Source organism: Choloepus didactylus, chromosome 3 (assembly GCF_015220235.1).
Source record: "Choloepus didactylus isolate mChoDid1 chromosome 3, mChoDid1.pri, whole genome shotgun sequence".
In the NCBI taxonomy this organism is placed as follows: domain Eukaryota; kingdom Metazoa; phylum Chordata; class Mammalia; order Pilosa; family Megalonychidae; genus Choloepus; species Choloepus didactylus.
The window spans coordinates 91,122,710-91,137,438 of NC_051309.1; the positions used below are offsets into that span (position 1 = coordinate 91,122,710).

Here is a 14,729-nt window from a genome sequence, read left to right on the forward strand (position 1 = left end):
TAGGAGAAAAATCAATCATATACATAGACCTAGAAATGTTGAGAATTATCAGTACCTAAAAAAGCTACTATACATATGTTCCATGTGCTAAAGAATGTAAATAAAAACATGAGCATGAGGAGAAGAGAAACAGAAGATATAAAAAAAGACCTCAACCCAGAGGAATGAATCTCCTTGGCGATGTGGAACATGACTCCCACGAATGAGCCTGGCCTTGGCAGCAAGGGATAGAAAATGCCCACTTGACTAAAAGGGGAATAAAGAAAGGTAACAAGCTGAGGTCACAGTGGCTGAGAGATCCCAAAAAGCATCAAGAGGCTATCCTTGGGGCTTCTCTTATGCAAGCTGCAGCTACACATCCCAAATGGCCACAGTATGCCATGTCCTTACCAAAAGTAGTTCCGAAATACCTAGGTCCCTATCTGAGATTCTATAAAAGATTCACTCACTAAGTTTTATGTCTCAGAAACTTAAACCCATTAGAGTGTTCCTATGCCAGACAAGTCATAAAACTCAGAGGCAACAGCCTCTTTAAGATCAACAATCAGATGCAGCTCCCTTCCTAAATCTGTTGACATGCCCTTTCAATATGAACCAGTTAGGGTGCTCAACTGCCTAGACACACTTGAAGATGGAGAAAGAGATTAAATGAGAGGAAGGGGTAGCAACAAACAAGATTTAACAAAGGTCTATAAGTACTAAAACTTCATATAAATGTACATATTTTTTTAGATGCTGGGGTGTTGGAATAGCTGGAAGGAGGTAAATGACATGGTGGAACTATAACGTATAGCACATTGTTTGAAATTTGTACTATAGCTACTCATTGAATTGTGCTTTGAAAATCTTCACCTTTCTGTATATACCTTATACTGCATAATGGGGAAAGAACTGGGACTTTTTTATATCTTCTGTTTCTCTTCTCCTCATATGTGACCCATAACAATTTTTGAAATTACCTATATAACTGCTTGTTGAGCTGTACATCGAGAGTTAACACCTTTTTGTATGTATGATATATTTTACAATAATGGAAGTGGCTGAAGTTGTAGAACTGTGACCCATGACATTCTTTGAAATCTGCTCTCAAACTACGTGTTGAGTCATACTTTGAAAGTTATCTCTATTATGTATATATGTTAAAGTTCATAATTAAAAAAAATAAAAAAAATTTTAAAAGACCTCCAAAAAACTTCTAGAGGTGAAAAATACAATATGTAAAATGAAAAACACACTGGATGGGATTAACTGTAGATTATAGACACTGTAGAAAAAAGATCATGAAACTTGAAGACATAATAAGAAAAACTATTCAAAATGAAGCATGAATTAAGAAAGCATTAGTGACTTACAGGAAAATATAAGGCAATCTAAGATATGTTTAATTGGAGTCCAGAAAAAAAGGGGAGTGAGGAACAGGAAAAAGAGTTAAAGAAATAATGGATGAAAAATTTCAAGTTTGATGTAAACAACAAATACACAGATCTTAAAAATTCAACAAACCCCAAGCAGAAGAAACAAAGAAAATCACACCAAGATACATCTAAATTCAATTGCTGAAAATCAGTGATAGAGATAAAATCTTAAAAGCAGCTAATTTACAGAGGACCAAAGATAAGAATTATAGCAGAATTCTCATCAGAAACTGTGCAAACCAGAAAACAAAGTGACTGACATTTTTAAAGTACAAAAAGACTAAAAACTATCAACTAGAATTTTGTGCAAAAATATCGTTTAAAAAAAGACGGTAAAGACTTTTTCAGATGAAAGAATTAATCACCAACAGACCTGCACTACGAGAAATGTTAAAGGAGGTTATTCAAGCAGAAAAATTATACCAGATGGAAATGGGGAACTACACAAAGGAATAAAGAATGCCACAAAAACTCAATATGTGGGTAAACAGAATTTTTTTGTCTTTAAAACATAATTGACTATTTAAAGTAGAAGTAATACAGGATATTATAAGGATTACAAACACATAGAAGTAAAAGCTATAAAAGCAGTAGCACAAAAGATAGGAAGGAAGAAATAGAAGTATAATGTTGCAATGTTTTTACACTATATGTGAAATGGAATAATATTCTTTGAAGATAGAAAATGTTAGTTTGTTGTTGAAATTATGTTAATTACTTTTTTCAAATGGCTACTTTATGGTTATTGAATTAAGCCATATGGTAAGCAAGGTACTATAAAATAAAGTTGAAATTTTTTAAGTCTTAAATTTCTTCCATTTATTTATTAGAGTATAATCAGAAATCTGAAACTAAAGACAATCCATGATTTAAATGTGTTAGTTACTGTATGGAAACAAGGCCAATCTGGGTTAGGTAGGTCATCGCTTTAGACCTCCCATAATCCTTTCTGCATTACCCAATACGTGGTTTCATAAGTATTAAATTATCTGTCTGTCTTTTATTTTCATATCCTTAGCACCTAATACAGTGACTGGCTCAAAAATACCCATAAAGTGTTTTTTGTTGTTTTTTTTTTTGTTGTTGTTGTTAAGAATGAGAGGCTTGGGTATTAGAACCTTGAATACCAGGCTGAGAAATGTGTATCTTATTGTGTAGGCAAGGGGTGTCACTGCGTGTTTCGAACACATGATAGGATTATGTTCTAGAAAAAAATGAAGTCATAAAGGTATGTAGGATTATACAGCATAGAAAGAGGAAAAAGGGAAGGAGTGATAGACAGTTACCCTAGGAGGTAAGAGGAGAACTGATCAGGGCTTGGGTTAGGACGTAGCAGTAGAAACAGAAAAGACAGGCTATATGAAATGTGAAAGCAGAATCTACATGTCTATAGCTAGTGAGGAAGAAGGAAGTTGATTTTTTTTATTTCAAGCCCTGGTAACTGGGAGAGTGGTGGGGTCATTAACAGAAACAGAGAAGCTAGAAGGAAGGACTGATTTGGGAGGGATGTTAAGTTGAAGTGTTGCTGGTATACAAAAAGGGAAATTTTCTGCAAGAAGTTAGAAATAAGCCTGGAGTTCATATGTCAAAGCTAGAAGATTTAAATTTGAGAGTCAACCCCCACAGAGGTGAAGCTGTGGAAAATAGGTGACAGACTAATGAGAGGAGAACAAAATATAAAGAAGTGAAGGCACACTTTATAGATAATATGGAAGACTACATTAGCCAGAAAATTATGGGAAAAGTAGTGAGAAAGATGGAAAAACCACAATAGAAATGTCTAAAAGCTAGCAAGAAAACTGGGAGTTGCAAGGAGAAGAGGGAAACAGATTACCCCAAATGTCCTGAGAACAGTGGATAGTGAGAGCTCTCGTTTAGTATGGGCATCGGGTTCTTGCTGAGAAGATGGCTGCTAATAAACTTTGAAAATACAGGTTAGCAAAGCAATTAGGGCATGTGGGCTATGTGATAGGGATTCAATGATTGATAACACAGAGCTTATAATATAGTGAGGAGGAAGAAGAGTCAGGGCCTAGATATCACTAGACATCGCTAAGTGCTAAGCATCATTCTGGGTGGCAGAGATACAAAGGTGAAGATAAACATGGACTCTACACTCATAAAGCCTACAGTCTCATGGGGGAATGTAATACATGCAAAATTAAGTACATAGTGACTAGTATGCAAAGTGCTGTTAAAAAGAAGTCAAATGGGAAAAGAGTATGAGTGATTAAGTGGTAACCTGGGAGGGTAGAGTAGAAGCTGTTACAGGTAGTGAGCCAGTAGAGATGAATCCCTGGTATTTTGGCAAAATGAATGATATTTCATAATGCAGCTACTGTTAACTAGAATTTCAGGTCTAGATTCCTATTTTTAATAGGAACATTTTTAATCAGAACTGTTTGAGAAAAAGTCTTGTAATGTCAATGACAGTAGCAAATAAACTTAGATATATACACTATACCATTTCACTTCTATACTATTTGTAAAATGACTATCTTTGGGGAGAAGGAACGCCACCATCGCCCTATTTTTTATATTTTAGTAATGATATTAGCATGAGCATCATACAATTAGAGAATTTTAAAAATGTCTTAGAGATAAAAGAGTTTAACTATCATTTTACAGAATAAGAAATGAATTCATTGATGGTATATTACCAGTTTATGTACATACTTCAAAATCACAAAGTAGGTCCTGGAAAGCAGCTGAATTTGGAATAATGGAGGTCTCATGTCCACTATCAACAGTTCCCACCAAAGAAAAAGTTAGATGGAGGATGTGGCTGTTAAGAAGAGAACGTTTCTTCTTAAGCAGCATTGCCAGCAACTAAAAGAAATACCAAATGCATACTGATGAAACATCCTACATATATATTGGAGAATCCTATGTAGAACAACTTCCGAAAGTCTAAACAAATTGTTAAATATTTTACTTTTATTATGACAATATAACATTAGAGAAAATCTGATAAAGAGAAAAAACATACCTATAATCCCATCATATTAAATTTTTCACTTTTACATATAAGCATTTTCAATTCACATATAAATATTCAAGTTGTCGTCATGTACACACATTTTATACCTTTTTCTCTCCAGTTAAACATTTTATCAAAAGGCTTTTTCCTTCAACAATTTTCGTAATTATGATCTTAAAAGGCTGAATGATATTCTGAGGAATGGTTATAGCCATTCTTATACTGTGGGACATGTAGATTGCTTCTATTCTTGCATGATAAAAAATGCAAGGTAATCATTTTGAAAGTTTTGCAAAACGAAACACTATTTTTAGTGTAAGTAAATCTATACAACACACTATAGTAAACTGTTTATTCACTGTCAATGAATTAAAGGCTAAAGTTATAGCAGGCATTTGAAGTTCATCTACAATAGCGGGATTTAAGATTGCCACAAACACCTGTTTCTTCTCCTACAAGTAACTTTCTAACTAAATCTAGAATATAGATTGTGGATGCATGAAAATCCTATGTTTTTAATGCCACATGAGTTTTCAGGAATAGCAAGAACATGCATATTAAATTGTAGTGGCTTTCACATTCCCTAAGTAATTAACGGAGGTAAAAAAAATAATTGGCTGTGAAGTGGAGAGGAGAGACAAGGAAAACTGACAGAGCTCTCGATCTGTTACTGATTGGACAATCACTACAGCAGGTGGTATTATGACCCTACTTCATTTTATACCATTTCCACAGAGAAAAACAACCACCAGACTAACAGTTGTTCTGAAAATGTGCTTAAATATATCAAAGCTATACTGAAATAATGGAACCTAATTCAAGGGTTCAGTGAGCAAAATTTGAAGAGATAGGTGAAAAAGTGGTACCAAAATAAAGAAAACTCAAATTCACACTTGATACATGTTAGGTTTAACAGACTACTGGCTTTTTAAATTTACTTAGGCAATATAATTTCTCCAGAGCATGAAAAAATATGAATACTGATGAAAATGTGAGGTTTTTATTTTTTTTTATTTTTATTTTTTTGAGGGGGGTTGGAGGGGGTAAAATGAAGTGAAGGTAAAGATTTATGGTTACAAACCTGGTAGCCCTTGATTCTTTCCATTTCTTTGCTGGCTAGTGGGTTACTCTTGACCACACAAACCAGGGCCTTGACCGCTGCATATAACCCTTCCACATCAGAGGCCATGGCCACCAGGCCCAGGATGGCTGCAGCTCCACCAATGTACTGCAAAGTAGTGGCAACAGGCTTAGGGACAAATGTTCTTACTCCTGATTAAAAGATAATGAAAAATAATTTAAAAAAAAATCCCCATGTGAACAACAATGAATAAATCATCTTAAGGAATATTTAATTTAAGATTTTACTTTTTAAAAAAACCTTTCTATCCTAAAAAAATTCTAAAAAAAAAACTAAAAGCCAGAATTTGAGAGAGGCCAATAAACACTGATGTATATACTCTCAGAGTGTGCTAAATCTTAACAAATCACAGTTCCTTTCATGAGTATCTAAAGTTTATTTTTTTCTCTCAAATTTTATTTCTCTCATGAGGAGTGAATTCTGTATCACGGAGTATAAAATAAGTAATTTAAGAGTTTTCCATGATATGAGGAAATAAAATTTAATATAAAAAGGAAATCATAATACAATATTTCTTTGTACCAAATCAATATTCAATTATACCAAGAGAAAATAATTACAAAAACAAAGGAAACAGGAATGTCAATATTTCTGCATGTTTTATTAATTTTGTGACTAGAGAGACAACTTTTAAAGTGCTACTTTAATGTGGTATGGTTGTATTTCAGTTTAATGTTTTTGAGTTCCAGAATTAAAATAATTTTTCTGAAAGTCTAGAATTATATTTTAGACATAGACCAAAGCTCTTTTATATTATTTAAAAATTTTATTTATAAAATGTTGTAAGATGAGTGCTTGCATAAAGAAAAAGAGACAGAAAAATTTGTGTATCAAAAAATGTAGTTGGATTGGGGTGGAGGAGAATTGGCAGGCAGAAAAGGAATGAGTGGAGGTGAGCTGGGTTTTAGAGCAGCACAAATGTATATACAGTGTATACTTGGGTGAAATAGAGACTTAGAAGTAAAGAGGTCTTGGGAATGCATTTGTGAGGTGAGTGAGGTGCCTTACTGGGTGCTGTTGGGCAATGAACTTGGGCAGAGCAAAAGCACCTTAATTCTGAATTGAGGAAGTCACGCTGGTAGGGAAGAAGTATTTCCCATAGATAAGCTGAGAGAAGCACAGTAGTATTCACGAGCCAAAGCTTCTTAGCTAAGTATGTCAGTAACAGTAAGCCCAGTGAGCCTAGGAGAGCATAACTACATGGAAATACATGTCCTAGAACAAACTGTATGTCGACTAAAAGAAAAAAAATGTCTATGTTCTTGAAATTTTTAAAAAGACACTGTTTGAATGTCATCTGCCTTCTGAGCAGGATTGAGTTCTAAAAAAATAAAAACAAATATGCATTTTATATTTGCATGTGCTCTGTAGTATCCACAAAATGCCTTCATATATATTATCACACTGCACTTTTTTGTTCTTTATTAGAGAAGTTGTGAGTTTACTGAACAATCATGCATAAAACAAAGGATTCCCATTCACCACGCCACCACCAACACCTTGCATTGGTGTGGAACATTTGTGACAACTGATAGCACATTTTAAAAATTGCACTACTGTACAATTGTACTATTAAAGTCCACTTATGGTTCACTATTTGTATAATGTAGTTCCATGGATACTTTTAGAATTGTTATTCTGTTAAAATGTATACATTCTGAATTTTCCTCTTTTAATCACATTTGAAAGTATTTCAGTGCCATTAACTGCGTTCAGAATGTTGTGCTACCATCACCATCCACTACCAAAACATTTCCATCATTCCAAATAGGAACCCTGTACATTTAAAGCCTTAACTTCCCATTGCTTATCCCCACCCTGTCTCCTGGTAATCTATATTCTAGATTCTGACTCTGAGTTTGCTTATTCTAATTGTTTCAAATCAGTGAGGTCATAACGATATTTATCCTTTTGTGTCAGGTTTATTTCACTTGTCTTCAAGGTTCACCCATGCGGTCCCATGTTTTAGGACTTCATTTCTCTTAATGGTTGAATAATATTCCATTGTATGTATGTATATGTGTGTATATATATATATGTACATTTTATTTATCCATTCATTAGTTGATGGACACTTCTGCTTCCACCTTTTCGCAACTGTGAAATGCTGCTATTAACACTGGTGTGCAAATATCTGTTTGAGTCCCAGCTTTCAATTCTTTGAGGTATATACTTAGTAGCGGGATTGCCAGGTTCATATGGTAGTTTTACTCTTAGCTTTCTGAGGAAATGCCAAACCAACTTCCACAGCGGCTGTACCATCTTACATTGTCACCAGTAATTAATGAGTGTTCCTATTTCTTGCATCCTCTCCAACAATTATTATTATTATTATTTTTTAATAGCAGCCTTTTTAATGGGTGTGAAATGGTATCTCATGGTTTTGATTTGCATTTCCTGATGGCTAATGATGTTGAACATTTTTTCATGTGCTTTCTAGCCATTTGTGTATCTTATTTGGAGAGATGTCTGTTCAAGTCTTCTGCACATTTTTAAATCACGTTGCTTTTGGTTAAGTTGAAGGATTTCTTTGTATGTTCTGTATATTAAACCCTTATCAGATATGTGATTTCCAAATATTTTCCCCAACTGTATAGGCTGTTGTTTTAATTTCATGATAAAGTCCTTTGAGGTGCAAAAGATTTTAATTTTGACAAGGACCCATTTATCCATTTTGTCTTTTGTTGCTTGTACTTTGGGTGTAAGTCTAAGAAACCTTTGGTTAACACAAGGTCCTGAAAATGCTTTCCTATGTTTTCTCCTAGGAGTATGATAGTTCTAGCTCTTACATTTAAATCTTTGATCCATTTTGAGTAAATTTTTGTATGTGGTTTGAGGTACATGTCCTCCTTGTTTTTCACAAATCAATATCCAGTTTTCCCAGTACCATTTGTTGAAGAGACTATTGTTTTCTAATTCAGTGGGGTTTGCCACCTTGTCAAAAAACAGACGGACATAAATGTGAGGGTTGACGGCTGAGTTTCTACTTCTATTCCGTTGGCCCATATGTCTGTCCTTGGGCCAATTACCATGCTGTTTTGAGTACTGTGGCTTTGTAATAGGTTTTAAGATTGGGAAGTGTAAGTCTTCCAACTTCATTCTTCTTTCTCAAGGTGGTTTTAGCTATTCTGGGTTCCTTACCCTTCTACATAAATTTGATGATTGGCTTTTCCATTTCTGCAAAGAAGGTTGCTGAATTTTTTGGGGATTGTATTTGAAACTATAAGTTTCTTTGGCAGTATTGACATCTTAACAATATTTAGTCTTTCAGTCCATGAACACAGAATAACCTTCAACTTATTTAGGTCTTCTTTAATTTCTTTTAGCAATTTTTTGTAGTTTTCTGGTCCAAGTCCTTTACATCCTAGATATCTGATGTTTGGTTGCTCTTGTGAATGGAATTTTTTCTTCTGATTGTTCATTCGTTGTGCATATAAACACTACTGTTTTTGGGGTGTTGAGCTTGTACCCCACCACTCTGCTGAATTCATTTAGTAGCACTAGGAGATTTCTGTGGATTTTTCAGGATTACCTGTGTATAGGATCATATAATCTGCAACTAGGGAACATTTTACTTCTTCCTTTCCAGTTGGGATGCCTTTTATCTGTTTTCCTTGCCTAACTGCTATGGATAGAACTTCTCGCACAATGTTGAATATCAGTGGCAACAGTGGGCATCCTTGCCCTGTTGCCCATCTTAGAGGAAAGTTTTCAGTCTTTCCCATCAAGTAAGATACTAACTTTTAACTTTTCATATGTGCCGTTTATTATGTTGAGGAAGGTTCTTTGTATTCCTAATGTTCTAAGCATTTTTGTCAAGAAAGGGTGTTGTATTTTGTCAAATGCCTTTTCTGCACCAATTGAAAAATCAAATGTTTTTTTTTTCCTTCATTCTGTTAACGTGGTGTATTATATTAACTGATTTTCTTATGTTGAACCAATCTTGCACACCAGGGATAAATCCTACTTAATCATGGTGTATAATTCTTTTAATATGGCTGTTCGATTTGGTTTGCTAGTATTTTCTTAACAATTTTTGCATCTATATTCATAAGAGACATTTGTCTGTACTTTTCTTGTGGTATCTTTATCTGGTTTTGGTATGACGGTGATGTTGGTCTTGAAGAATGAATTAAGGAGTGTTCCATCCTCTTCAATTTTTTGGAAGAATTTGAGCAGAACTGGAGTTAAGTTTTCATGTAATGGTTGGTAGCATTCCCCTGTGAAGTCATCTGGTCCTGGGCTTTTCTTTGTTGGGAGGTTTTTGATTACTGATTCAATCTCTTTATTAGTCATTGGTTGATTGACATCCTCTACTCTGGAGTCAATATAGGGAGTTTGTGTACCTAAGAATTTGCCCATTTCATCTAGCTTATCTAATTAACTGGTGCACAGTTGTTCACAGTATCCTCAGATAGTTCTTTTTATTTTATTGGGGTTGATTGTAATGTCCCCCATTCCATTTCTGATTCATTATTTGTATCCTCTCTCTTTTTCTTTGTCAGTCTAGGCAAAGGTTTGTTCAATTTTACTGATCTTTTCCAAGAAACAACTTCGGGTTTTGTTGATTCTCTATATGGTTTTTGTATTCTATTTCATTTATTTCTGCTTTAATCTTTGTTATTTTCATCCTTCTGTTAGCTTTGGGTTTAGTTTTCTCTTCTTTTTCTAGTTCTTCCAGGTTGGAGGTTAGGTCAATGATTTGAAGGCTTTCTTCTTTTTTAATGTAAGCATTTAGAGCTATAAATTACCCTCTCTGCACTGCCTTCGCTGTATCCTGTAAGTTTTGGTATGTTGTATTTTCATTTTCATTTTCATTCTCCTCAAGATATTTCCTAACTTTGCTTCTGATTTCCTTTTTAATCCACTGGTTGTTTAAGAGGTCATTTTTAAATGTTCACATATTACCAAATTTTCCATTTCTCCCTCTGCTATTGATTTCTAGCTTCACTCCACTGTGGAAGAAGAATATACAATATTTTTTAATTTATTGAGACTTGTTTTATGACCCAACATATGGAATATCCTGGAGATTGACCTAAGTGCACTCAAAAAGCATGTGTATTTAGTTTTTGTTGGATGCAGTGTTCTATATATGTCTGTAGGATCTGGTTGGTTTAGTGTATCATTCATGTCCTGTATTCTCTTATTGATCTTTGACTAATGTTCTATCGATTATTGAGACTTGTGTGTTAAAGTCTCCCATTATTAATGTAGAACGGTTGATTACTCCCATCAAATCTGTCAGTATTTGCTTCATGTATTTTGGAGCTCTGCTGTTAGGGAGATATATTTATAATTGCTAAATCTTCCGGTTGAATTGTTCCCTTTATCGATGTATAATGACCATCTTTGTGCCTCGTAACTGCTTCTGACTTAAAGTCGATTTTATCTGATATTAAGATAGCCATCTGTGAGGGCCCAGGGCCCCGCCCCCTCCTCCATTAGTGAGACACACACAGCCCTCTGCATGACCTGGCAACAGGCACCCCCCTCTCCCCACCCCCAGGGAATGGGGGCATTAAAACTTTCCTCCCCTAATCATTGTTAGTAACCAAATCTCGGGAGACCTTGTAACAAAATCTCACGAGATCCTGTTGTAACCAAATCTTGTGAGAAACTCCGTTGTCACAAACCTTTATAGGTCTACCCCCCCTTGGCACACCTCTCACCCTGCGGAATGGCAGAACGTTGGCTTCACTCTTCCGACCCTCCACCTCCAGGATGTCTTCGGTTTTTTAAGTCCCTAATTGAACTCATGGGTAACTCTGTTCCAGGGGTGTTCTTCAGTCTTAGGGCTCATCTGGGTTGGAACACCATCCCAGATCTCTTTTGGTTTCTACTTGCATGGTATTTATTTTTTCCATCCTTTCACCCTCAACCTCCTTGTTTCTTTTACTTTAAGGTGTGCCTCTTTGCAGACAGCAGATACTTGGCTGATGCTTTTTTACTGACTCTGCCAACCTCTCTCTTTGGACTGAAGAATTCAATAAATTTACATTTAAATTCACTACTGGTAATACTGGACTTTCTGCTGCCATTTTGCTATTTAGCCTTTATAAGTCTTTTACTTTTTAGTCCGTCCCTTTCCCCGAAGGCTGCATATATATATATTTGTTTGTTTTTGCTTTTTTGTGTTGTACCATATTGAGTGTCTTATTTTTATTTCAATATATTTTTCATCTCTTTTCCTTGTGGATACCATGAGGCTAAAATTTTACATCCTAAATATAAAACAATCATATTTGGTTTGTACCAAACTAACTTCAATACCATGCACATACAGTCTTCCCACACCCCTCAGTCCCCCCACCATTTTCTTTTGTAATTTTTACCACTTGTATCTTTGTAAATTGTTATGTCCAGAAATATAGATATATCAATATATATCAATGAATTTGAATTTTGTCAGATGTTAAGAAGAAGTGGAGTTACATAACAAAAAATACAATACAATAATAGTAGCATTTATAATTATCCTAATGGTTACCTTTACCACAGATCTTTGTTTCTTTATGTGGCTTTGAACCGTGTTTAATGTACTTTCCTTTCAGTCTGAAGAACTCCCTGTAGCACTGCTTGTAGGGAGGTCTAGTGGTAAGAACTCCCTCAGGTTTTGTTTATGTGAGAATGTTTGTCTTTTCCTCATTTTTGAAAGAGAGTCTTGTCAGATATAAAACTCTTGACTGGTAGTTGTTTTCCTTCAGCACTTTCAGTATTTCAACCCACTGCCTTCTTGCCTCTATGGTTTGAGAAATCGGAACTCAAATCTAATTGGGACTCCCTTATACATAACATGTTGCATTTCTCTTGCAGCTTTCAGAACTCTCTCATTGTCCTTTTCATTTGATAGTGTAATCTGGTATGACGGTATATTTTTCTTTTTGTTTATCTTATTTGGTGTTCTCTGAGGTTCTAGGATGTGCATATTCTTATCTTTTGCTAAGTTTGGGAAATTCTGTCTTATTTCTTTGCCTATCCCTTCTTCCCCTTTCTTGCTTTTTTCTCCTTCTGGGACTCCCATAATGTCTACATTGGTGTGCTTGATGGTTCCCCATATCTTTCTTAGGCTATTTTTACTTTCAATATTTCTTTTTGCTCTATGCTCCTCAGCCTGACTCATATCAGGTGTCTTGTCTTCGAGTTCACTGATTCTTTCTTCTGCTAGCTCCAATGTGCACTTGAAACCCTCCTGGGCATTTTTCGTCAGTTATTGTGGTTTTCAACTCCAGTAGTTTGCTTTTGTTCCCTTTTAAAATTTTTATCTCTTTCCTTGGACTCTCATATTGTTCATTCATTGTTTTCCTGGTATCCGGTAGTTCTTTCTCTGTACTTTAGTCATCTCCTTAAGCATTTTTAAGATCAGTTTTTCAAAGGCTTTGTTCAGTATGTTCACACTCTTCTTCATTGGTGTTTTCTCTATTTTTATCGTCTTCCTTTGGATGGGCCATCATTTCCTGCTTTTTTGTCTGTTTGTCCTGTACTCTTTCGATGCACACAATATATTTCAACATTTTAAAATGTTTACTTCAGAATTTATTCCCTGGGATGTCTGTCTTAGTTTTGTAACCAGCTAGTGATATCACAGAAATTTTATTGAGCTTCAGCCCTCCTATCAGGAAGGTTTGCCAAGAATGCAGTATGCAGGGTTTTCCTTGTCTTTCTGGGCCTGCCTAGTCCTGGGTTTTTGCTGTTAGTTATTTTGGAGTTCCCCAGTTTACAGGAGGTTGTATGGGGTGTCCCCTCTGTTCCCTGAGAGACAGACCTCACTCTCCCAAGTATTTGAAGCAGGTAGCCTTTGTCCCAGGCAGACTGTCTATATAGATTTTTACATTCCTTTCTTAGTCTCACAATGCGTTTGCCAGGAGGGCAAATTCTGGTAGAAGGGTCACCTTGGAGAGGACTGTCCCATGTTGGTCTCTCCCAGCCAAAAATAGGCCAGGGACCCAGGAAGGGAGTGAAGACTAGGTCCAAAGAACTCTGGGGAGGGAGTCAGAAAGGACACCAAAAAATTCTCCAACGGATCTCCAAAGTTGAGCTTTCCTGGCTACCCACCAAATGCTGACCTTCAGCTAACTGTCCCCTGAAGCCGTGAGGAGGCCCTGCATCTTTAAATGTCTACCACCTCTGCCCTTGTCCAAGAAGGGTTGAAAGAATGGCTGCTGAAGACTTTATATAGGGAGGGTTGAAACAATAGCTGCCCTCAGAGACAGGATCAAGCGATATAAAGTAGCTAATCAAAAGCACGATCAATACTATGTGATGGTAGCGCAATATTGTAAGTACTCTGAACAAAGATGAGTGTGAGTATGGTTGAAAGAGGACGGCTAGGGGCATGTATGACACCCGCAGGAAAGACAGAAGATAAAGACAAGAATTGAATAACATAGTGAAGCCCAGAGTGGTCAATGATGGTGATTAAATGTACAAACCTAAGAATGTTTTTATATGAGGGAAAACAAATAAATGTCAACATTGCAAGGTGTTGCAAACTGGGATGGTTATAGGGGAAAAATACAATCAATGCAAACTAGAGTCTATAGGTAACAGTAACACTGTAATACATTTCCAGTAATTTTAACAAAGGCAAAATACCAAAGCTAAATGTCTATAAAAGGGGGATATAAAGGAGTGGTATGGGATTTTTGGTGGTGGTATTGTTGTTGTATGACCTCTTAATTCTATTTTATTTTTGTTTTTCTTCTCTTTTTTTCTTCTTCATTTTTTTCCCTCCTCTTCCTCTTTCATTGCAGAAGAAATGGAAATGTCCTCATATAGATTGTGGTGGTAAACACATAATTATGTGATTATACTGGGAATCACTGATTGTTTACTTAGGATGGATTTTATGGTGTGTGAATAAAACTTAAAAAAAAAAAAAAAACCATAGGGATACAAGTGCTAGAGAAAATGTGGAGAGGTATATACCTATTCCCTGTTGGCTTCCGGGAAAACAGAATTGTGCAGCACATCTGGAGGGCAGTTTGGTGATTTCACAGGAAACTAAGCATGGTGTTGCCACATGGTCCTGCAACCCTGTTATCAGGTATATTCTTGGAAGAACTAAGACCAGGGACTTGAATGGACATTTGCATGCTGGTGTTCATGGTGGCAGTATTCACGATTTTCAATGGATGGAGGTGGCCTAAGGGTACATCAACTTATAAGCAGAATGGAGAACTGTGGTGTTTAC

The 14,729-nt window shown here is 35.7% G+C and overlaps 1 protein-coding gene across 10 annotated transcripts in view; it reads right to left on the bottom strand.

Moving 5' to 3' along the window:
- WDFY3 (WD repeat and FYVE domain containing 3) overlaps positions 1-14,729 on the bottom strand; it is a 364,802-nt gene that overhangs the window by 111,442 nt on the left and 238,631 nt on the right. For all 10 annotated transcript variants that reach the window (XR_005215912.1, XR_005215911.1, XM_037830163.1 and 7 more), the window contains 2 exons: positions 5,477-5,667; positions 4,092-4,244 (listed from right to left, as the gene is read on the bottom strand). Coding sequence is in view for 8 of the 10 variants with exons in the window: in XM_037830163.1 (XP_037686091.1) it covers positions 4,092-4,244; positions 5,477-5,667 (344 nt within the window). In the remaining 2 variants the exon portion in view is untranslated. The remainder of the gene's footprint in view (positions 1-4,091; positions 4,245-5,476; positions 5,668-14,729) is intronic.